The 25,881-nt window shown below is 42.5% G+C and overlaps 1 protein-coding gene across 3 annotated transcripts in view; it reads right to left on the bottom strand.

Moving 5' to 3' along the window:
- PLCE1 (phospholipase C epsilon 1) overlaps positions 1-25,881 on the bottom strand; it is a 267,939-nt gene that overhangs the window by 51,643 nt on the left and 190,415 nt on the right. For 2 of the 3 annotated variants that reach the window (XM_045581915.1, XM_036438599.2), the window contains exons 6-14: positions 24,837-25,095; positions 22,587-22,792; positions 14,726-15,401; positions 9,929-10,111; positions 8,108-8,225; positions 6,976-7,129; positions 4,064-4,186; positions 3,842-3,978; positions 285-523 (exon numbers count right to left, since the gene is read on the bottom strand). In XM_045581915.1, the coding sequence (XP_045437871.1) occupies positions 285-523; positions 3,842-3,978; positions 4,064-4,186; positions 6,976-7,129; positions 8,108-8,225; positions 9,929-10,111; positions 14,726-15,401; positions 22,587-22,792; positions 24,837-25,095 (2,095 nt within the window). The remainder of the gene's footprint in view (positions 1-284; positions 524-3,841; positions 3,979-4,063; positions 4,187-6,975; positions 7,130-8,107; positions 8,226-9,928; positions 10,112-14,725; positions 15,402-22,586; positions 22,793-24,836; positions 25,096-25,881) is intronic. The other variant, XM_036438600.2, reaches the window with a different exon arrangement.

Raw genomic sequence — 25,881 nt, 5'->3', positions numbered from 1 at the left:
CCCAGTAGGGGGTGTGCAGGAGGTAGCTGATTGATGATTCTCATCATTGATATTTCTCTCTCTCTCTCATTCTCCCTTCCTCTCTGAAATCAATAAAAATATATTTTTTAAAAAAGAACACTTATGTATTTGGTATTTAAAAAAAAACCCCTTAACCCCCTTCTATTTCTGCCTCAAATTTAAAGAGTCCTTGGAAAGAAGTATGGAAAGAATAAATGTTTAACAGAAAATAATTAGAAGAGCCAGAGGCTTTACACAAGTGTGCACACGAAACAGGTGCATACCTGGATGATGCTGAGGATTTCATCATAAGTGCAGTGTTCTCCCTGGCAGTTCACCAGGAAGTCATTGAGCTGAAGTATGCCGACCCCAAACACGCCCAGGGATGTGCTCTCGACCCCAGTGCCATTCGTCACGATGCTTGCAGCAGCAATGGCGTCAGAGATCTGCCTCTGGTTGTCAGACAGCTGCTGTTTACTCTTAATGAACAGCCCCAAATCTGAGACATTTCTGGTCAACAAATCTGAAACAGAATCACCCACAGAACATGGACAAACTAGCCAGCATCTTCCACAAAGTTCACTGACAGATACCTGTGCTTAATAAGTGGCATTATTAAGCTGGAGAAATTCTTCACCATTCTGTCTAAACAAGCAAAGTCATTGCTTATTCCTGGCTTCGAAGAGAAGAGGGATAAAAAAAGGAATCAATGGATAAGTAAAAGAAACTAAGAGAGAGCTAGATCGATGACCTCGAAAGCCCATGAGCTTTGGTATTTGAGGGGAATTAAACATACATTCAATTGGGGATTTTAGGCTGAATTTGAAATTTATTTTATTTTTTTTGTTGGCCATGTTTTATTTGTCATTTTCTTTCAAACAGGATAACCAAAAAAAGATACAGACAGTATTCAATTCAATAAAATAAAATGGATGAAACAAATTCTAAGAGACTGCAATGCCACATGCTACATTTAACCTAATTTTATTCATGCTTGCCTTGGGATGGGGAATAGATCCTGAATTTGAACTTTAGATTTTAGAATAACTATTTAAAATTAGTTTTTCTGTACTTTAAAGATGTAATTATTCCCTGTGTAATCTCAGAGGGAAGGCAGGGGAGGGTGAGTGGGTGGGAAGAGATTAACCAAAGAACTTGTAGGCATAACCCATGAACCCAGGCAATAGTACGGTGAAAGCTGGCGGTGGGGGCAAGGGGCGAATAGAAGGGGCTCTAGGGGGGAAAAAGGAGACAGAAGTAATACTTTCAACAATAAGGATTAATAAAATAAAAGTGTAACTATAAACATTTGTGTGCAGGTTTCTGTGTAAACGAACATAGGTTTTCAGTTCTTTCGTGTAAATACCAAGAAATGCAATTGCTGGATGGTATGGTAAGAGTACGTTTAGTTTTGTAAAAAGTGGTTCAACTCCCTTCCGAAATGGCTGTACCATCTTACACTCCCACCAGCAAGGCTGCAGTGGCACCACACTGATACCATTTTGGGCAGACATGTTCATTGTGGCCACTTGGAAGACAGCCTGGAAGGTTCCCACAGAGCCAACCATGGGCTCATCCTACCACCCAGCAATTGCATTCCGAGGTGTTTACCCACATGAGGTGAAAAGTCACATACATGCACACTAAAACTTATACACAGTGTTTCAGCAGCTTTATTTATCACTAGACCCAGTGCACAAAATTCGTGTACTGGGCGGGGGGTGTCCCTCAGTCCGAACTGCACTCTCTTGCAGTCCAGGAGCTCTCTGGGGATGTCCAACTGATGGCTCAGAGTGTGCCTAAGCTGGCAATCAGACATCCTTAGTGCTGCTGCGGTGGTGGGAGAGGCTCCCACTACTGCCGCTGTGCTCCCCAGCTGTGAGCCCGACTTCTGGCTAAGCAGCATTCCTCCTATGGGAGCGCACTGACCACCAGGGGGCAGCTCCTGTGTTGAGTGTCTGACCCCTGGTGTGCATCATAGCGACTGGGCATTCCACCCTTCAGTTGATTTGCATATTAGCCTTTTATTATATAAGATTGCTAATACTTGGAAGCAACCAGGAATCCTTCCATAGGTGAATGACTAAGCAAACTGTGATAAATCCACACAATGGAATATTATCTATGATAATAAAAGCTTAATATGCTAATAAGCCTGGACAGCTGAATGACTTTTCCGACAACCTTTTAGACCACATGTGTCAAACACAAGGCCCGCGGGCCAAATCCGTCCCACCAGGCCTTGCAATGTGGCCCGCACCGCGCTGTCATCACTGCACTCTGCTGCGTTTCCATCACAATGACAGTTTATGACTGTTCAGTAAACCATTCGGCCTGCGATTTAGGCTGGATTTTAGATTTTGGCCCCTTCTCTGATTGAGTTCGACACCCCTATTTTAGACAAAACCAGGGCTGTGAGGGCGGAGGCAAGCCACTGCAGCTGGGAGGGCCAAGCCCCTTGCATGAATTTTGTGCATTGGGCCTCTAGTCTATAGTAATAAATATGTAATATGCTAATTAGATTGTACGTCCTTCTGGACGAAGCCGGGGCTGTGAGGGTGCTGGAGGGAAGCCTACTCTTGCATGAATTTTGTGCATTGGGCCTCTAGTTCAGCTATAAAAGGAAATGAGCTGTGAAGCCACGAGAAGACTTGAAGAGGCCTTAAATGTGTATTGCTAAGTGAAAGAAGCCTGCCTGAAAAGGGTATGTACTGCGTGATCGTAAATATGACATTGTGGAAACGGCAATACTGTGCAAACTGTAAAAAATAAATAAATAAAAATCAGTGGTTGCCAAGGGGTCAGAAGGAGGTGGCATGACTAGATGGAGCACAGGGGATTTTCAGGACAGTGAAACTATTCTCTGTGACATGGTAATGGTGAATACATGTCATACTTATGTCAAAGCCCATGGAATATACAGCACCAACAGTGAACACTAATGCAAACTATGGGCTTCAGTTAATAATAGTATATCAGTATTGGCTCCCTATAACACATATGCAAGATATTAATAACGGGGGAAACTATGTGGGGAGAGAATATGTGAACTCTCTGTTCTTTGCACCCATTTTTCTGTAAATCTAAAACTGCTCTTAAAAAACAGCCCATTAAATTTTTAAAAAGTGTAACTGGTTCACTAACCCATAGTTAGCACATCTTATGACTAAAGTTGAAAAAGGTTAATATTCTTAGCTAAGGACAATATGGGTTTCAAATAATTAAAAAGCAACTGCATAAAAGAGGACTTTGTTTTCATTTTGTTGTGATTATATTTTCCACTTTGTTTTTGTTTTTGCTTCGTTATGCTATTTTCCATCAAGAACAGAGAGAAAAAAAAAAGCCTTTAAAATTCATGGCTGGTGCTGGCGCTAGCGGTGGTGAGTGGGACAGAACTAGACATTCTGGTTTACAGATTCGGTAAAATGTCCTGGGTGTCCAGATAGCAGTGCCCTGCTGAGGTCACCACAGAGGCTCGTTGCTAAAGGGCAGACAACCCCCACCCTGCGGCTGAGCACCCACCCGCCTGTAGGCAGGGAAGAGACCGGTGGTTCTCACCACATCTCAGGGGACATGTGGAAATGGGCGGGAAAGGGGTTCCTGTTGCCAGCAGGACTGGAAGGCTCCACTGGTTAAATGCCCTGAAATACACGGACACAAGGATGAATTTCCTTGTCTCAAATGCCAAGGACACCATGAAAAAGTTTCTCCAAATGTTTCGCCATGCTCCAGGTAGCAGCGGACCGCGTGAGGCAGGCGGAAGGTTCGTGTGATTGGATCTCTAGCTCTGGTTTCTCAGATAGAAAGATCTCGGAGGGAAAGATCAAACTGTTACACAAACCTAGATCAGGCTGGAGACCGCTGGTGTTCTCGTCAATGGTTAGGTTGGTGTAGAGCGGGGCCGACTCAGAGCCCGACCGGTTGCAGGGCACGGCGTAGAGGTCGAAGAGGTCCTTCAGGTCCTTGCGGCTCCTTACACTGGGTGAGGAATGAAAACGCCTCGCACGCAGCACTGCTGCTAAAATGCGGGGCTGAGGAAGGGGCGGGAGGAAGCGGGCCATACCTGAAGGATTTGAACAGCTCCACAAATTCAACGAAACTCATGTTGCTGTCGGAAACCATGAAGCTCTGAAAGCCCCTCATCCCTCCTTTGATGCGGCCGTGCCAGCTGCTGCTGCTCCAGGCACTGCAAGAAAAACATGGCCTTAACGGGTAGCACGGGCCCCCGTCTGCCCTCCTGCCCCATGGATGCTCTCGCGCTAAGCAATAGGACCAAAAAGATGGACTGCAAGTCATTTAAGGTGGAGGCTATTTTCATGCCTCTCAAAATTTATATTATGTCAGAGGAGGTCAAGCATATGAGACACTGAAACGGCTTCATGTTTACAGACTATTTAATAAGGACATAAGGTCAAGGTTAATATGCTTCCACTAATTAAAACAGTTCTTTGAAATCACAGGCCAGTCCGGTGAGGGAAGATAGGGGGGAATGTAAATGTGACTTTTAAGAAAAGTCATTTAAAAGAAAAGAGCCCCAAATTACTAAATTATAACTTATGGAAAATGATGCATGTTTCCCCCTGTATTCTGAATTATAGAAACCCATTTTTGTAGAATGGCTTGAATGCCTTAATGTCTTCTTTTTGTCCATTTTAAACAAGTTCTTAGATGAGTTCAGGGAAGGGCTTTTAATACTAATGGAAAATGTGAGTCAGAAAAATATTAAGAATGGAAAGAAGCCAATTCTGTCTAGGATTATATTTGCACCTGCCAAGGCTGTATCTATTCAGTATAAAAATATCAGTCAGCTAGATCAAAACTTCAGTCTGGCTATTTCACAACATTTATTTATTTATTTTTTTTAACGTTCTCTACTGGTTCCCTGACAGGATAAAACGAAAAATGTTTTGACTGGTTGTTAACCAAATCAATGAACAAGATCTTTCTTGTTCTTTCACTTTTGTCTTTTATTTTTTACTTTAGAAATATTTCAACTTATATAAGAAAGTATAGAGAATATTGTAATGGCTAGACTGTTCACCCTTAATCCTGCTAACAACGTTTACTCCCAGAGAATGATTCTGCGCTGACAGCTGAAGTTTAAAGGAAGAGTATTACGAAAGGCTAGATTTATATTATTTTGAGGGGAAAGGCTGATGGCCCTCCACGTGTGTGGGAAATAGAGGGTGGAGGTTCGGGAAGAGGAAGGAGGTCCCATAAAGTGGTTTATCACTTCATTTCAACAGGAACGTCCCTGTCTTGCCTCTATTCCAGGTCCAGCCGCGGTCTGAGGGCAGCCCCTGACTTCAGGGAGCTCCACGTGTCTACTCTTTCCCTTCCTGGGCTCAGTTTTGCTTTTCCCCTCGAACACTATTCAGGCTGATTTTTCCTCTGCCTTGTCTTTTCCTCCTGTTTTAGAACACTTGGTGGGCTGTGGTGTCTGTGGTGTCTGTCTGTTGGTGATCTTGCGTCTGATATGTTAGTTTCTCTACTTCTACCTCTTTAAAAATACTTTCCTCTCTGGCTCTGTCCTTCCTTCCCCTGCTCATGAGTGACTGAAACAAAGGGAAGGGCTATTTACTCCCAGTGACTTGGCTATTTTGTGCATCAAGGATGCTGTATAAGCTGAAATTGAATGCAGCGAATTCTGATTCTTTGTAACTTTTAAATGTGTTATGTACCTAAATTTGTGGAAAAGTTAAGAGTGACACAAAGAATTCCCACGTACCCTTGGTCCCGTTTCACCAAGTACAGAAATCTGGATGTATAAAGCTTATATTGTGTTCATTGTTCACATTGTGAAAGAATGCTTCCCTTTAAAAAATGATTTACTGTAGCGTGTGAGTGTGTGTGTGTGTGTGTGTGTGTGTGTGTGTGTGTATGTATGTGATTAATGTTTCCAAAGCCAGTGTCTGCACAGACCCATTTCCTCCTCCTGCTCCTCTCATGGGCAAAGCGGAGTGCCTGTTTTATCTCGGTTCTGCCTGGAATCTCTGCATTTCTTAAACTTCCGTGTGAGGCAGTGGGAGATGGTGTGGCTTTCCAATTCCTTTGGAAGGCTTTCATTTTAATATTATTTCTTCTGCCGAAACCGGTTTGGCTCAGTGGTAGAGCGTCGGTCTGCGGACTGAAAGGTCCCGGGTTCGATTCTGGTCAGGGGCATGTACGTTGGCTGCGGGCACATCCCCAATAGGGGGTGTGCAAGAGGCAGCTGGTCGATGTTTCTCTCTCATCGACCTTTCTAGCTCTCTGTCTCTCTCCTTTCCTCTCTGTAAAAACCAATAAAAAAAATATATATAAAAATTAATATTATTTCTTCTGAGAGGATAGATGTTGTTCCAAATCTGTAATTTGCATGGACCTTATAATTTACTGTAACACCAGCTTGGAAATGATCTAAACATATCTGACTTGCTGCAATACATTCATTCCTCTAGACATATAGAGCTTATTATATAAGACGAGTATTAAATAAACCTATTAGCAAAGGGTCCGTGTTTGCATAGTTCAGTCTAGTAGCCACCAACCACTTGCAGCCCTGAGGCACTTTGAATGTGGTTAGTATGACTGAGAAACAGAACTTTATTTTTTATTGCATTTAGCCAGAAGCTGAATTTTAAATTTTATTTAATTTTAATGAATTTAAATAGCCTTCCCCTCTCCCCCCGCCACAGGCTAGTGCCTACTATATTGGACAGTGCTAATTTGGAAAGTTACAGCTCAGATTTGGTTACTATTGCCCTTTGAGGGGCTGATGTGCCAAATAATTAGAAGCCATTATAGCACTATGAGGAAATAGGAGTATAAAATCAGGAAAATTAGGAGCATGTAAAAACTGGGGGTCTTTCCGTTCTCAATGTCATTGCTAAGTCAAACTCAGAGACAGTCTTTCCACAGAGCACTGGAAGAAGACGCCCTGCTACACAGCCTGAATGCTGTGAGGGGTCCTGCTGTTTTGTCATGTTAAGGCCCCACCTGGACGGGCTCTTGTTTGAAGACAGCACAGGGGAGGACACTGGCCTGATGGGAGATGACGTTCCGGCAGCCAAGATGGGGGACCCAGCCGTGGTCAGAGAGTGGGCTCTTCTGGAAGGGAGAGGGTTAGGCGGGCTTGTGATGGAATTCGCCTCTGTGAGCGTGAAAGACAGAAAAGAAACAATAACCCCATTTCCCTCAGAATCAAAGACAACAAAGATGCTTCTGGATGTCTGAGCAAATCACTCTATGCAGGCAATTTCTACACAAGGATCATCAACATATTCAGATGAATGAACTCATCTGGAGGGTTCTCAACCCCAGTACAGATGAGAATCATCCAGGGGTGCTTAAAAAGTATGCAGATGTTCAGGTCCCAGACACAGCATCTGAATCAGTGGCTGGAGTGTGGACAGGGCATCCAGATATCTATCTATCTATCTATCTATCTATCTCTCTATCTATCTATCAATCATATATTTTTATGGATTTCGGAGAGGGAGAGGGAGAGAGAGATAAAACATTAGTGGTGAGAGAGAATCATCATTCGGCAGCCTCCAGCCCCCTACTAGGGATGGAGCCCGAAACCCGAGCATATGCCCTGATCAGGGTTGGAAACCCGTGACATCTTGGTCCTTGGGTTGACGCTCAACCATTGAGCCACACCTGGCTGGACAGATATATATTTTTAAAAGCTCTAATTTCCAGCGGGGGTTGAGAATCACTGGTCTAACCTACCGGTTTGCCGCTCTGTTGACTAATGAGTTTGCCGACCACTGGATAGGGGCTTAATCACAAGGAACAACAACAGCCTTGGAATCGAGAGTCTAGGTCAGTGGTTGGCAAACTAATTAGTCAACAAAGAGGTAAACTGAGGCTCTCAAGCCGCAGTTTGCCGACCACTGGTCTAACCTATCAAATTGTATCCTGTATGGCTATACAATAATGTCAAGGTAAGTTATGAGAATTTTCTTCCAAGTGCACAGTGCTTGCAGAAATACTCCAGGGTTCCATCATCTATTTAAGTATATTTAACAAGATAAACAGTTCTGCCCTCCACACTTAAATTGCCATTTAAACCCAATGTGTGTTTTCCTCATACAGGAATGTCAGCTGGGATTGTCTGCTTTACCTGACTCTTCTTGCTCATTAATGTCCTGAGGATCAGAGCCACTCCAGCTTCGACACTCTTTGTGCAGTTTGGCCTTTCGGGTGGCCATTTCGTCGTCGGTCGCCTCTCCACTCTCACCCTGGGAACACAAAACGCAGAGTGGTTCCCATTCTGTGTTCCTCTCCTACCACTGCTTTAGTCCGGGCAGGTCCCTATTTTCTGAGGGACCCACCTTCAAGGCTGCCTCCCCCTGGGGAAGCCAGAAAAGACCCAAGTATTCTCCCATTTGGGATATTATCCCATTTGTCCTTCACTATACAGCAGCACTCCTCAGGGGAGGAGGCCATAAAAGGAGACATGGGATCCCTGGAATCTCCACGTAGAGACAGAACCATACGACTTAAGCATCAATAGCCTCCTATCTGCAACCCTGGGGAAAATATATCATCATGTTATAGTGATAATATATGTAATGAAATATATAATAATGATAAATATTCTATATAATAAAAGCCTAATATGCTAAGTGTCCAGTTGGCTGGTCAGCCATTCAACCAATCAAAGTGTAATATGCTAATGATATGCTAAGGCTGCTCAACCACTCACTATGACATGCACTGACCATCAGGGGACAGACACTCCTACTGGTAGGTTAGCTTGCTGCTGGGGTCCAGCAGATAAGGACTGAACGAGAAATGCTTTGGAGCCCTACCAGAGTCCCTCCCCAGCTGGCTAACCTCCTGCATCCCTCCCTGGCCCTGATCGTGCACTGGTGGGGTCCCTCGGCCTGGCCTGTGCCATCTTGCAATCTGGGCTGAGGGACATCCCCCATCCCACCCAAGAGCACAAATTTCGTGCACCAGGCCTCTAGTATGTCTATATTGTGATGAAAGGTATAACATAAAATTCAACACCTTAACCATTTTAAATGTGGGAACTATATGTGCCTTGTTGTGCAACAATCCCTAGAACTTTCTCACCTTGTAAAACTGAAACTCTATATCCATTAAACAACTTCCTTTCAACCCCCAGCTCCTGGCCACCACCATTCTACTTTCTGTTTCTAAAAGATGGACTGCTCTAGGTACCTCATGTGAGTGGCACCACATAGTATTCGTCCTTTTGTGACTGGCTTCTTTCACTTAGGGTAATGTCCTCAAGGTGCACCCATGATGTAGCATATGAAATAATTTTCTTCCTTTTTCAAAGTTCAATTATATTTCATGGTATGTCTATCTCACCTTTTCTTTATCCTTCATTCATGAATGAACATTTAGCAGGTCCTTTGAGATCTTTAAAATCTGATTCCCATTTCTTCCTCACCTTTCCCCGCCCATCACAGAGCTCCTGCTCCAGCTTAGAGCATGAACTCATAACTATACGTGCTTCCCTGAACAAGCCACATCTTTCATGCCTCTCTGTTGCCTCATTTGCCTGGGATGCTTTCCCCTATGTTGTCTGTAAACTCCCATACAACCTTCAAGAACCATATGTCAATTGCTCTGTGAAGTCTTTTCTGCCTGCCTCTCAGTCCTATATCCTCCTTCTCTCCACTCCTAAAGCACTTCGAAGACGGCATAATAATAACTTATTTAGATCTCACTCAGTATGTTAACACATCTGTGTCCCTCTATGGACCCTGACTTTTTTCTGGTGTTGTTGACTCAGTTCCTAGCACTGGGTGTGGCACCCAGGAGGTGGTGGGTAGACCCTTAAACTTCATTTATTTTATGCCTCATGTTGTCTCAAATCCAAATAACCTAAGATCATTTATGGTGATACAGACCATGCAATGGTCCCAGATGATTGGATCTGATGCTCAATAAACAAGTAACACTCTACCCTCATAAGGATTTTCTTCTTCTTCTTGGCAGTACTGATGCCCAGGGTGTTGTTCCTCTGCATGTTGGGCTTCTCGGCACTCTTTGCTGATGTCCCAGGGCTGGGGTTTCGGGTACTCCATCGTCTGCCACCAAACAACTCCACAGCATGAGCCAAAGTTGGGCCTTCATACCGTCCATCCTCCTGTAGAAGAACCATATGCTGAACACATACAGGGAACAGCAAGCAACGGGGAAGTAAATACATGCATGGCTCCCAGGAAATTCCCAGGGATGGAGGAGCACAGGCAGCCACTGAGGAATAACAATCTGGCCACCCAAGTGGCTCTATTTTCTAATCCTCAGGTCTCTGTGGGGGATTTCATCACATCCTCTGCAGTCCTGGTCACCTCCCTGCTGAGTTCCAGTGACGTGCTTTAATAGGGCCGTGTCCAACTGGTATTAACAAAAATAATTTCCCTTCCCATTTCCCAAGGTTACATACAGAATTACCACTGCAAAAAATTCATTAAGATGTGTTTCGCAAAGTAGGGCTTTGGAGAAGCTGGGTGTGTGTGAATCTATTTAAGTAAAATCAATCCTTATTCATTATTGTTTCACTCTAGGTATTTTCACACTGGTTGATGCTTGCGACAATCTGACTTTAAAGATAGGGTATGTGGCATACCTAAAAGCCACTCTGGAGGGTTCTGAGGAACACCTCAAATAGTTGGGCTGCCATCCTCCCAAGTGACTAATATCCGAGGATAGAGAGACCAGGGACTCAGAACACCAGGCATATGATGCTGTGAGCAGCAAAAACACACTCGAAGGGCAGGCAGTGACTTACAGTAGCTGTTTCTCCTAAGGCAATGCCATATAAGATGCAGTGAGCAGCGAGAATTTATTTATTTAATTAAATATTAATTGTTCAATTGACAATGGTAAAAAATTCTCCCTATAAGATAGGAAACCCAGGTAATAAAACTACAAAAAGATGCATATGAATTAAAGATACTGATACAGATTGCATAAAAGGGCTCTTTTAAAAATACTTTCCATTTACTACCTTTATTTTCTGCAAATGTTTAAGGTTAGTCCTCCTTTGTAGTTCCATAGAAGTGGCAGTAAATGGATTTTGCTTTGTAAATAATAAAGCGGCCGTGTGTGTGTGTGTGTGTGTGTGTGTGTGTGTGTGTGTCTGTCTGCTCTTCTTCCTAGTGTTCAGTGACGGTCTGATTTTATGACTTGAGTTGTGACCTCTCACTTCCTGCATCCTGTTCAGAATCCCAGAATGCTGAGCAAATTAGATACTTGATGTGGGAAACTTTTGGTGCTCTCTTGTAGTGGATATCTGTGATTTATACCTGTCCATTAATCATCTCTCTTTTCTCTAACCATACCCTAATTTTACTTTATCCCTTCTCCCCTGGAATGTAGTCATGGGTTTAACATCTCTTGACCAATGGTTGACACAGGATCCAAAGAAGCCCACCAGAACCTCTCTCCCTAAAAGAAGAACCTTGAATGCAGTGATGTGAGAATAAAAATGGCTGGAGATCATGCCACCTGGTGCAGGCTTGCTGAAGAGAGTCCTGGCTAACAGGTCCCTACCACTGGCTCCAAAGTAGCCAATGACCCAATTTCATAAAAAGATTTTATCTACCTTACTGAATAATATACAAAAAATTTATGGGTCTTAACTAATACATTTTCTAAAATTTAATAACTCCATTAAAATTTAAAACATCTGCTCTGCGAAAGATACTATCAAGACCATTAGAAGAAGACAAGCCACCGAATGGGAGAAAATATTTGCAAAAGAAACATCTGATAAAGGACTGCTATCCAAAATATACAAAGAAATCTTAACATTCAACAATAACAAGGCAATTAACCTGATTTAAAAAATGGGCCAAAGACCGTAACAGATTCTTTGGCAAAGAAGACATACAGATGGCAAGTAAACATACTCAGAATGAACACTAAGGTAAACTGTGGACTTGGGGTGATTATGATGGACAATGCAGGCTTATTCTTTGTAAGAAAATGTACCATTTTGGTGCATGATGCTGACTATGGGGGAGCCTAGGCATGCATGGCGGCAGGAGGTTCATAGAAAATCAATGTACCATGAACCTCGTGTTATTGTTATTGTAAACCCAAAACTGCTCTAAAAAGAGTCTCTAATAAGAAATGTAATAGACCCAATTACCTTCTACATATAAAAGAATCAGCCTCTACCGCTTTGGCTTTTTTAACTAAGAACATCTCAAAATGGGCCAAACTTTACTCTTTTTTAAAAATAATATATTTTATTGATTTTTTACAGAGAGGAAGGGAGAGGAAAAGAGAGTTAGGGACATCTATCAGAGAGAAACGTCAGCTGCCTCCTGCACACCCCCTCCTACTGGGGATTGCCCTCAACCATGGTATATGACCTTGACTGGAATCGAACCTGGGACCCTTGAGTCTGCAGGCCAACACTCTATCCACTAAGCCAAACTGATCAGGTCCAGACTTTACTCTTAACAAAAATATATTTGGTCTGAAAAAGGCAGGATTCCCTTGTTTAATCTTTAAAGGAGATTTTCTGGGATTTGAAATGTGGTTAGAATCTTTCTTTCATTTTATACAAAACAATAACCCCATTTGGGATGGAAGAAGGATGCACCTTCTATTTTTAATTTGGGAGAAGGACTACTGTGAGTGAATACACAATCTCAGTTTTAGAAAAAAGTTCATATGGAAGTTGAGGATCAGGAAATCGATTCCTTAAAAAATATTCATGCACTTTTACCTCTTAGCATATCTTTGCACATGATATATTGAAGACAGTTAAACTGATCTAATCCTTTTAATAAATCCTTATTTTTCTTGAAGATAGCCAGAATTTGTTTCTGTTGCTTACTACCAAAGAAGTCTGTCTACCTGGTAATCCTATATTTAACCTTCTCAACTTCCCAGAGATCTTTCCAAATACCCAGGATTATGGGTTCTTAGCTCTGCCCATGATAACTTTGAGTCAAAGTTTTGATACTAGTTTTTTCCTCTACACTCCACATCAAATCTCCGCATGGTTTACTTTCTTTTACTTTTCTGTATTCCTATGCTTCATTACAAATGTCACTATTTCTTCTTGACTTTTGCTTTATCTCCTGCTACTATTTCCATTATATCAATTTACTAATATTAAAATATTTTTATTTGAAGATAACGTCACATGCACTCATCACAGAAGGGGACTCGAATGTTAGAAATATTATTTTCTATACAAGCTCTTCCCAAATTAGAGATAAAGAAATATTCTTAAAAGCAGTTTTGAAAACTCAAGGCTTTTTTTTTTTTTTTTTAAATAAATTTCTTTAACTCAAATATACATTATATATTATAGGTTTCTTTTGTACTTGGGACTCCTCCAAGCCTTAAATGTGCTAAGCCTTATTATAAGTCACCAAGAAGGGCATTCAGCATGCTGCCTATTTGACCTTTTGTTCTCCAAGTACCAAATTAGCATCATTTTGATGTTCCTTAAGATAGTCTGAGAACAAGTCTGTATAATAGGAAAATGATCAGTTTGTTGACTAAGAAATCTCTAGTGTTTATTTCTAAGACATGATGCCTTCCTTCCTGGGCAGTTCATGTAGGACACTGTTTTGAGGAAGAACATCACCTATGTTTTCAGAAGAGACTGAGATACATGGAGTTGTTTTTGCTTTTCCACTTGTAACCACTTGGTTCCATGCAGGGAGGAGGGAGGAGGGTTTGGTAGGGGGAAGGGAGAGGTGTAGCCGGATTTGCTGCTGATAGGAGTAAGTCTGCCCTGGGTCACTTCCTGTGCCTTTGCTCTAGCAGCACCTCTTCCTCTTCCTTCTTCTCATAAGCTGTTCATGGTCTAAGCTGGTGCCTCTTTCAGCAAAACCTGAGAAACTAAGTATACTTTATGGATTAATTCAGCTACTTTATGCTCTAAACTTGGGAAGGAAACAAATGGAGCCAATATATTACATAGCCTTTGTGCCAGTGGTTGTAATTGAGCTCGAAGACTTTGGTTTATGGCCAGGTTGACTGGATTTCCATGATTTTATAAGGCTGCAGAATGACTGTAAGTAAAAATTCATAATTGCTCCTGAAGACCCTCCTCCAAGCAACTGACAGAACTGAAAGCTCCTTGTGGAGTAGATAGGAAGCAGGTATTCTGGTTTCCACTTTAGATGAATTAACTAAAAGGGGCTTTGTGCTGTGCAGCATTAGCATATCCGTGTATGTAGGCCTATGTGCTTATTAACTAATTAATCAAGTTACTTATTCAGGATATGATCTCTCTTCAGAGGTATTGCATGGGCATGAGGAAGCGGGATTTCTATTCCCAAAGTGAAGGTTTCCAATGAATCAGTTAGTCCCTAATTAATAATAAAAGTGTTCAGATCCCAATGCTTTCTGTGGAAACTTTAAGGGAAAATGCTTTTACATTAACTGGTTTCTTTTCAGATGGGAGAGGTATAATGACCACAGTCACTATTTTCATATCAAATAATAACAGGACCTACTATGAGCCAATATCCTTTATATATAAGAATTTACAATTTGCCTTTACACATATAAACTCAATGAAACATCACAGACACCCTATGAGTAGGTACTGCTGTTCTTCTCATTTTATAGATAAAGACTGAGCACAGAGAGGCTAAGTAAAAGCTGCCCACTATCATTCAGGTAGGAAGTGACTGCGTTGGGAGAATGAGCCAAAAGTGTTTTCATAAGATTTATACCTTTACAATGTTACTGCCGAGGAGAGTGGGAAGGTCGCACTCCTTACCTGATAGAGGCTGACGTACTGTTTCCGCAGCCACTGCTGTCTTTGGTCAGGGAACTTCCTCATCTTTCTCACAGCTTTCGTGAGTTCCAACAGCCCGCTGAAGAGCATTTTAGCCGTGTGCTTCGGCGCCACAAAGTGCAGTAATCTATTGTCCGTGGTCTGAAGCCCATAGAGCAGCGTCACACCAGTCTCCGAGAGAAACATGCCACTTAGTTTGTTCTGAACACACACAGTGTGTATATCAATGCCAGGGTGCCCCATGTACACAGCCTTTACGGAGAACAGATCCAAGATCCCCTCCGCCAGGCCACTTAATCCAGCGTTGCCCAGTAACGGGAATTTGCCAGGCTCGGACGTGGCAGTAAGCACACCGAGTTTTGCTTTCGCACTGGCGGGGGAGGCCGTGGTGGGCTTGGTCCAGGTCAAGGTGCTGTTGTCAGGCTGAAGCTGGAGGAAGCAGCGGGCGGAGAGGTGCGTGTCCTGGTCATAGCGGATGACCGTGGCCCCCTGCAGCAGGAACTGGTGCACGTCAGCTCGGACGGACAGCACGTACCATGGGATGAGCTCTATCCCGTGGTCAAAGGCCTTCTGTGGCTCTTCTAACCCATGAGGGTCCCATTCTTTGGGCTGCTCAAAGATGTCATTTTCCGTATCCAGCAAATCTCCAATTACAAACCTGATGGAAAGAGATACAAATTTGGTCTGTCTTATAAGCAGAAGTGAGAACAACACAAAGCCTTTCACTGACACTGGGCATATTTTTTATTCCATGATGAACTCTAATTAGCATAGAAAACATAAAATGCTGAAAGTCGCAGTAATTTTTATAGCTATGTTCTAAAACCTTGTATATAGCAATATTATAAACACAGGGATAAGGAAAGAAATTACTAGGTCAGTTATGTATTTTAATGTCAACAGCAATTATCATTATGTATTCCATTTTCCCTGTTGTGTCAGGAACTGTGTTAAATATTCTACATACATTTTTGCACCTGATCCTACTTTCGAAGTAATGTTTCTTACTATTTTTTTTTTTTTTTTTTTAATCCTACGAAGATACCTGAGGCTTGGAAGGGGTGGGTAACTCCTCCAGGTTACCCAGCTCAGAAGCGGCCTACCGGAGGCAGGATTCTGGTCTGTCTGACTCTTTAGCCTGGAACCTTCATCACTAGGTTCTTTTGTTTTCAACTTGATCGTTAAGAAGAGTCATGACCTGAATACAGAAGGGCTAATGTGGGCAAAACAAGCCTTAATAAGCTGGCCCGAGAAAAGCCTCTGTTAAAAATCAAACACGATTAGTTCAAAGACACTCGTTGGGAAATAGAGTCATGGTGGCCAGAGAAGCAAAACAGATCTCCCTGACACAACCTTAGACTCTCACTGGGTGTGTGTGCACACAAAGGACTTGTCTGCTGAGAAAGTTAGCACGTCTCCTGCCCTGCGTGAGGAACCTGTGTTTTCAGAACCAGAAGGATCTGGGGGTGGGGACGGGTGAAAAGGCAAGGGAGACCACTGCCTCCTTGCTATCTGGTCGCCTGGGTAGAAACATGCCCAAGAGAGATTCATTCTCTTCAAAGCACAAGGGATTGTTAGTAAGATCAAGGTTCCTGTTGTCTGACCCATACACAGTACAAGCAAAGTGGTGAGTAAAACTGAGAAGGAGCCGGTCCAACAAGTCTGGGAAGGAATGTTCCCATTGTCCTGAGGCATGTGGGCAGCCCACTGCCTATTGGCGAAGCATGAGCAGCAGCAGCAGCACTGGGCTTCTTGGACTCAGTCTAGATCCTGGTCCCCGAGCAAGATCCCAGTCCTGCCTCCAAATAGCAGGTCTTCCTTCTCACCTCACATAAATAGATATCCTTAAAAAAAAAGAAAAGAAACCTATAGGAGATTTCACAAATATGATGGTCAGAATATCCTTTTCAGATCACCCACCCTGGAAACGATCCAAATGTCCAGCAACGATAAAGCGGATAAATAAAACCTGGTGTACTCATACAGTGTAATTCTGCACAGCAATAAAAATAACAACCAACAGCTAACTACGTGCAACAACATGGGCAAATTGTAAACAAGACACACAAGAAATAATACTATATTTATATACATGTAAATTTCTAAATCAGGAAAAAGTTTAAGAATGCATAATAGTGGTAAAATTGTAAAGAAAAGCAGGATGTGTTATCATAAAATTGACAGTGATATGATTAAGAAGGAAAATAAGGGGCTTATGGGAGCTGGTAATGTTTCCACTCTGGGTGGTAGTTATGTATATATTCACTTGATAATTATTCAAATACTAATACATTAGTTTTTAAGAAAATGTTAAATTTTAGAATAGTTTTAGATATGTAGAGAAATTGCAAAGAGAGTATACCTCCGCATCCACTTTCCCCTATTACTAGCATCTTATATTAAGGATGGTATATCTGACAAAATTCATAAACCAATACTGACACATTACTATTCATAACAGTCCATACTCTAGATTTCCTTCACTTTTTACCCATGTCCTTTTTCTGTCCCAGGACTCCATCTAGGATACCACATTATAGTTGGTTGCCCTGTTGCTTTAGGCTCCTCTTAGACATGACAGTTTCTCAGCCTTTCCTTCTTTTTGATGATCTTGACAGTTTTGAGAAACACGGCTCAGGTATTTTGTAGAATTTCCCTCATTTAGAATTTGCCTGATATTTTCTTATAATTAGCCTGGGGTTCGAGGTTCTGGGCAGGAAGCCCATGGAGGGAGTGGCATTCACATCATATCAGATCCGGGGAACAGACTGTCAACACGACTTACCTCTGTTGTACCTGACCTGGGTGAGGGGTGTTGTTCAGAGCTGTGTTTTCTTTTAAAGCCTCCTCTTTAGACTGTCCTCTTTGGAAGGAAGTCACTAGGCGTAGCCCACATGTAAGGAGTGAGGAGTTATGCTCTACCTCCTACAGGGCAGAGTACCTGATAAGTTATGTGGAATTATCTCTTCTCCCCCATTTTTTTTTTAATCATTTATATATGTGAACTCATGCATATTTATTTAATACTTTAGATTATAATCAAATGCTACTTTATTTTGCTTAAATTGGCCATTGGGAGCGTTTGTAGTCAGCTCTTGTGTACTTTTAAAAATAACAACCCATGACCAACACTCCCTCGGCCAGGCCAGGTCAGCATCCACAGGGGTAAGTCATGTTGACAGTCTGTTTTGTTGTTGTTTTTAAGCACATCTCTACTTTCTGGCACAACAACATGTTCCTGGCTCATCTTGTGTATTTCCAGCCCCCATCCTAGAATCAACCATTTCTTCAAGGAGCTCTGCTTTCTTTTCTTGAAGAAAGTTATTAGAAATCAAGATATGGTTGCTGTGTGCAAAAATACATTCTACTTTATGCACTTAATGTTCCATTTCCACACAAAAAGGTGAAGAAAGAAAGAAAAAAAAAAGTCCTTTGTAGACACTCAATTCCATCCTGATGAAACTGCTCTCAGTAACAACAAAAAACCAATACTGTGCCCTCTTACATATACTGCACTGGTGCCCATGCCCCCCACACCCCCCACATACAGCACGGTGATTAGCAACATGCCTTCTAGAATCACCCTAAGCCTAATGGTCAGCTCCACCACCTATTTGCTGTGTGACCCAGTCAAAGGACTCAACTTCTCTGAGCCTCACCTTACCTATCTGTTATTGGCAAAAAGACAATACCCATTTCACAGATAAATGATGCAGTTCAAATAAAATAACACCCGTGAAGCAACAACACAGCATCTGGCTCAGTGAAGTATACCACTATGATGAAGTACAGGAAGACGGAGGTTTCTTCCCTCCCACTTCTCCTTCTCCTCTTCCGTTCCTGAGCCTAACCCAGCCCAGCTGTTCCTCTAGAGGGGCTTTCTTTAGACCACAGCCAAGCCCTTTAATCTTTTTATTTCCTTTCTTTGGAACCATTTCCATATTCTTTATGTCATACTTTTTGTTATTGTTTTGTTTTTCAAGTACAAAAAGGATTCAATTGGGAAGTGTTAATACCCATGAAATACAACATATGTTAAGCTGGACTTAAAATTTCTGATTTTCATTTAGCAAGAGAAATGGCATTTCTCATATTTTGTTTAGTTTGAGTTCTGAACTAAATCAAGCATATTCCAGCCAAAAAACAAAAACAAAAAAACCCAAAACCCCTACAAGCATTAATTATGAAGAACAGTGTCTGGAAAGGAAAACTCTAAGCTTTTCTGGAGCCCTTTTCTGCTACTCATACATAATGGGAGCTGGGCGAGAGAATAGACACTCTTTCTTGGAGTCAGTTTCTTTCTTCCTTCCTCTTCTTCTTTTTTTCTTCTTCCCAGAACAAAAGAACTAATGCTCAGTGTTAATATTCCATTACAAAGCATTCTTCCAGGGATGAGTGCCCAGACAATTATTTGTAAAAAAATAAGTTCCTTTCGAGAAGGAACCTAGAAGCTTTGTCTCTTAGTGAATTTTATGCACTTCTATACCTGACCCTCTCAGGAGACACGTTTCTGTGGGTTTACAAAAAGGAATAAAGTGGAACGTAAAGATTTATTTAGGAACCAAATAACATTAACCAAATGTCAAATATGTGGTTTACCGGTAAAGAAATACCTTGTCAAACAAGTCATATTTCTTACGAAGAGGATGACGGAGTAAAAAGAGAAGGAAAGTTTGTGTCCCTCTCCAGAGGGCTTCTGTAATATCCTTCAGTTAGAAACCATAAATTAACAAACACTTTTCCAGTGTTCCCTGATGAAAATATTCTTAGGGGACAAGTGTATTTTCTTAATAACCCTTCATGACTTCCTAAAAAGTTAATATGATAACATGAACATAATTCATCAGGTGGTGAGCCTAAATTAATTTTGTAAGATCAGAGAAAATGTATATGTTCTCCAAAGGACTAACTATTGCTGCTCTCTAATAACATCCAGACTTTTAAGCTTGCTTCTGGCAAATTCTTGCTTTTAATTAACCTAGCACTTTCCTCAACAACAGACAGCTTCTAAATCATATCTGGGTGGTGTGTGGACTTCGGAGCCTGTTAGCCTGAGGTTAAACCCTGGCCCTGCTGGGAGAGAGATCACGAGGAAAATGCAACTGCTGTGAGGATTAAATAATGTAACATTTGTAAAATATTACGACAGTGTTTGTTAAAAATAAATAATAATGTTAAATATTACTAATAAATAATAATGTTAAATATTACTAATATCATTATTGTCAGGATTGTATTTACAACGTCAGTATGAGGCTCTGAACCCAGAATCAATTTCCAAGTCCTGGAAACAGGGCCTGCTGGTCTGCTTTCAGAGATTTTATTGAACACCCCACTCCCGCCTCGTGTGTCCAGCGCCTCATGTCAGAATCGCAGTCACTTGGGGTAAAGAAACTGTTCCTGGTACTGAGACCCAGAGGTTACAATGTGAGCTTTTCAACATGGCTTCACAGGTTTTGTAAAAGAAATATTTACATTTTTGAGCTATTTCCCCTCCTCCTAAGAGTGCTTAGAAGCAGGATCTGGAAAATGGGAAGCGGAAGGGAAATGTTCTTAGGATGTAGATGATAAAACCGTTAGAAAGAGAACAAGAGAATAAGCAGGAGGCTGGAAATAAAAATGTCATGGGAGGTGACAGGATTAGGTAAGAGATTTATCACTTGAAGGAACCCCCAGCAAATGGAAAAGATGGTGAAGGTGAAGGGAAAGCTCAGCAGCTTGGTCTCTGAGGCTCAACCAAAGGTAACAGCCCTGAAAGTATTTTAGGAAGGTGGACACTTTTAATTGACACCCCATCCCAAAACAAGTAAAGGTTGTTATCAAAAAGCCAGTTTATCTATTCAGAGATGATGTTTCCCTTATAGTAGGATTTAAGGAATGAATTTTTGCCAGAACTCAATAGGAAGAAAAGGTTTATCCCAAGGTCTGTTTGATTTTTCTTATAAATATCGTGAAACTTGTAATAAATCATGACTCCACCTTCCCTTTGGCCATTAAGAATCTCAGAACAAAATTAAGTCACTATAAAGAATGTAGAGCATACATTTTTGTATTATTTCTCCCTAACTTATTTCCCTTAATATCTTCAATTAGTTATATTTATTCTCATAGGCATCTACAAATTTTTTTGTGTGTGTGTGTGGAAGGGGGTAGATATATACATAGATACCTATACAGGTAAATAGAGGTAGATATAGGTTAAGGACTTAAATGGCTATGAGATGCTTCTTGAGTGGACATGTGCTTATTTGTAGGTGGTCCCCTGATACTGTACATACTAACACATATATAATGCTACCTATAATATAATACTAAAGGCAACACACAGTTAGTGAGAAAACTTTCAAGTAATCTTTGGACTGAGATAAACTTAAAAGAAAGCTAGCTACCTAAGAGACATTTGAGCTTTAGGGCTGGGACACCGGTGAGGGCACTAACAGTTAACCTATGAGCACCTGGGTCCTCTCTGGAGGAATGAGCAAGGAAGTGAGGTCTGGAAGGAGGCCCAAAGAAATTTGGAATATAGGTTTACCTCCTTAAAACATAATACCATTAGGGGTTCAGATACAAAGCATTCATTTCTGTGTTCACCACTGAGTCTAAGTATCTAGTACTCTAACTCTAAATAAATTATTTTCTGAAAACACTGTCACTCTTCCCATTGTAGGCTCACACACATACACAGACAACTGGAAAGACTCTGCAAAATGAATAGCAATGGCTTACGGAGACAGACACACACACACACATACACACACACACACACACACACAAACATATAAGGACCCTAAGACAACGGCAAGGTCTGATTCATGAGTACTAACTACAAATAAAACCTTTCGTGGCAAAGACGTCAATGCCAGTAGACCTAACAGTTCTGGAGGTGCTGAAGAATTGATTCCTACAGCTGGGCCAGGTTCTGCCATTGAGATAGGCTTGACTGTGACTAAACAACCTTGAAGAGAAGCAATGCATGGCCCCCCTGGTCTCTGATCTTCCATTTGGTTGTGGATAAGCACATCTGGCTAGATTGCAATGCCTGCTGATAAACAGCAACTGGAACAAGTAAAAAGTTGCAAAGCTGAGGTTGTCACCTCACAGAGCTGTGTTTCTGAAAGTGAGAGCCTTGAATCCTGACTTAGACTCACTCAAAGGTTGGGGGAAGTTGCTAAAAATACTACCTAGTAAGTGTCACTCTACCCCTACTAAATCACTATATTTCATTTAAAAATGCTAATACCACTCCTGTGTTCCACTCAGTGATTATTAAAAACTATTTGTATAGCAGCTATGAAATAAACAAATGGGACCATGGTTCTAATCCTGAAATTTAATTGGTTGAATTTTCAGAAATAGCAGGGTAGCTCTAGCTTCCTTTAGAGTCTAACTGACGGCAAGAAATTAGATTATAAGCAGTAATTTCAGAACAACGCAGCCAAATTAAAAACAAAAATTCTTGCCCAGCCGGCACGGCTCAGTGGTTTAGTGTTAACCTATGAACTAAGAGGTTAACAGTTTGATTCCTAGTCAGGTTACATGCATGGGCTGCAGGCTCGATCCCCAGTGGGGGGTGTGCAGGAAGCAGCTGATCAATGATTCTCACCATTGATGTTTCTATCTCTCTCTCCTTCTCCCTTCCTCGCTGAAATCAATACAAAGTATATTTTAAAAACAGGGAAAAAAAATCTAATTCAGAATTTGTAAAGATGGAAGAGAAAGAAGCACTGCTTACTGATAAATGTGGTGGTGTTTTTTTTTTTTTTTTAGGCATCTGCCTGAAACCAAACCGAAATAGGAAGAAGAAGCAATGAGCCCCCTCCTTCCTGTTAAAATGTAAACTCACTGGCAGCGAGCTTTGTCCTTCAGGGAGTTTTTCCGAGAGCTGCTCCCCTCACTGGGGCTGTCCTCATCCTCCGCCTCCAGACTGCGGCTGCAGCTCCTGATGATCTGGAAGATGCTGTTGACGGTGGACTCCTTCTCCGAATTCTTCAAGCCATTCTGTCCCACGCGTTGTAAAAAATTATCTTGTCCACTGTAGTCAGCTACAAACTACAGAAAAATATACCGAGAGATTGATTGTTATTGCTACGTCATACAGTACATCTAAATAACCTATGTTGCTAGGGAAATGAAATCGTAATACTCATAAATAATGGTATTTGTGACTATTTTATTGGAAAAAAACAAGAACCTCCAGGAAACACATTTTTTTCCCTTTCACCACATGAACTATCAAAACTTACTCTTGTTTTCACTAAGACAACTTTAGTCCCTCTAGGAACTAACACTGCACTTGGAATTGAAAACACAAAAAAGCAATATTATTCCAAGGTTCCCTAGAGAGAATATTAGCTACTTTCCTGAGGAAGGGCAGGGTTATTTTATGCTTGCAGGGAGAATTGAGAAAAATTATGAAAAAGTATTCTCTACTACGGAACCAGATAAAATCACCGAGAAAGGTGGCATTTTGCTTTGCTTCCCATATGTCCGAAGGTGAGCCAGAGATTTCCTGGCTGGGTTTGCACTCTTATCCACTGTCTTGACCGGGAAGTTTCTCCCATCCCCTGCTGCAGTGGGGCCCTGAGATATGGCCTTCCCTCCTGAAGAACGAGGGAGCGGGTGTGGGTAAGGCCGGGGGCCTTGCTTTCAGGGTTCTCCTTCATTTCTGATACTTTCGTTCCCCTTAAATAAGCCGAGAGATGGAGCCGGCTGAGTTGCCTGTACTCATCAGGGCTATAGGCCTCCCCGATACCAGGAGACACCTTTGTGCCCAGATGACATAGAAGAGGCTGATGTTTTAAAAATATATTTTATTGATTTTGTACAGAGAGGAAGGGAGAGAGACAGAGAGTTAGAAACATCGATGAGAGAGAGTCATCGATCAGTTGCCTCTTGCACACCCCCTACTGGGGATATGCCCGCAACCAAGGTACATGCCCTTGACCGGAATCGAACCCGGGTCCCTTCAGTCCCCAAGCCGACGCTCTATCCATTGAGCCAAACCGGTCCCGGCTAGAAGAGGCTGATGTTTTAGAAGAGTCTTCCCACCCCCGCCAAGAGGGAGTGTGTGTGTGTGTGTGTGTGTGTGTGTGTGTGTGTATGCTTGTGTGTAAGATCAGTGGATACTGCCACCATGGTGAGAATGAGCCTAGATTCAGGTGTGTCCCACAATTGAATCTATTAATATCGATAGTTCCAGGTATAGGACTCCTCAAAATTCTCCATGAAGCTCTCCTGCCGTTTAGTCTCTCCTTTCATTTCTACACCTAAAACAGGGAGGTTTCTTACCTTCTAGTTTCTTAGAGTCCCTCCTCCCAGTGCCCAATGCCCCAAGGCAAAGCTCACATGGTCCTCTCTGGGAGTCAGAATGGGCCTGGGACAAGCGAGGCAGCCATGGCCAGCAGCCTGGAGCCCATCTTCAGATGAGGCACCAGCTTTTCCATCATCTCCTCCCCCTTTCCCCCCCAAACGAAGGAAGGGAGAAAGGCACTGCTGACTTGCCCACATTCTTACTTCTGCTGACTTGGAAAAGTTAAGACTCTCACTTGACTTCCTTTATCCTCTGCAACCAGACATCCCCAACCAATGAGACAAAGAAAACCCCATCAACCTTAAGGGAAAAATCAGAAAGCAATGCCAGTTTCCACTGGTATCTTCACATTGTCCCGTTCAGGCTCACTTAACCAGCCCTGGCTGGCTTGGCTCAGTGGACAGAGCTTGGACCTGTGGACGGAAGGGTCCCAGGTTCTATTCCAGTCAGGGGCCCATGCCTGGGTTGTGGGCTTGATCCCCGGTGGGGGGTGTGCAGGAGGCAGCCGATCCACAATTCTCTCTCATCATGGATGCTTTTCTCTCTCTTCCTCTCCCTTCCTCTCGAAAATAAAAAAAAATAAAAAATAAAAATAAAAAATAAAGCTAACTTAACTAAACTAAGCCCCAAACAGTGCCGGTTGGTGTTCTGTTCTCCGGGACTCTCAGGGCCCTAACAGGGATCCACACAGCAGCAACAACGGACCCCTGGGTCACTGGAGTGAGTGGGGGCCAGGGCAGCAGCGAGGCTCCGGATAGGGAGGGCTGCGAAGGCCTCACTCACCTCCAGCGTCTCCTCCTGGGAGTTGTATCTGGGGCAGAGCTTCACGAGGCCAGAGGCGCCGTCCAGCACCTCGCAGAGCTCCTTCAGGAACACGCCGCAGAACGGGACCACTCTGCAGCCCGGGATGTGCAGCGCCCGCGTCACCACCTTCCTGTACTCGCAGGAGGACTCGTGCTGAGCCATGGCGTCCTTCAGGCTCCTCATGGTCTCCAGGTCGGACTGGTCCATGAACTGCCACATTTTTAAAACTTTTCTTGACCTATTTGCAAGTAAATGACACTTTTTTTTTTTTCAGACCGAAGGGGAAATAATATGGTTCACAGTACACAGCCTAAAGTCTATATAGAGCCATTCATTTTCTCTCTGTTTTAAATATTTATTTAGGATTCATATCTCCACTTACTTCCCCAAGCGATGTCTAATATTGCTTTTATAAAATGAAGCACAAAATGAAACAGGACCGGTACAAACGAAAACCCGTGTGGAATGCGTTAGTTTGGAAGGTGGGCACTGAGCTTAGGCGGGAGCTTTCCCAGCAGCGATGCCCAGAGAGAGACCTCTGGGGGACAGTGTTTGTATGAGTGCTGATGGAGGGCTGCCTGTAGAAAACGTGTCACCCACTCTTCTTTTTTTAAAAAAATATATTTTATTGAATTTTTACAGAGAGGAAGGGGGAGGGATAGGAAGCTAGAAACGTCGATGAGAGAGAATCATCGACCAGCTGCATCCTGCACACCCCCTACCGCGGATGTGCCCGCAACCAATGTACATGCCCTTGACCGGAATCGAACCCGGGACCTTTCAGTCCACAGGCCGACACTCTATCCACTGAGCCAAACCAGTTTCGGCTCACCCACTCCTCTTGATCCTTTCAACGTGAGGAAAGGAGGCCTGCTTCTGCCTCTTTGCTTTTACTGACTCCAGCTTTGACATTAAGCCACTGGCCCATCATGAGGGGCATTGCCTTGAAGTATTATTTGCATAAAAGGATGTTTAATGGGACTTTACTATTTTGAAATTGCTGCGAAGGAGAGGCTCCAGATTG

This window comes from Pipistrellus kuhlii, unplaced genomic scaffold, assembly GCF_014108245.1.
Source record: "Pipistrellus kuhlii isolate mPipKuh1 unplaced genomic scaffold, mPipKuh1.p scaffold_m20_p_15, whole genome shotgun sequence".
Lineage (NCBI taxonomy): Eukaryota > Metazoa > Chordata > Mammalia > Chiroptera > Vespertilionidae > Pipistrellus > Pipistrellus kuhlii.
This window is presented reverse-complemented; position numbering and strand designations above follow the sequence as displayed.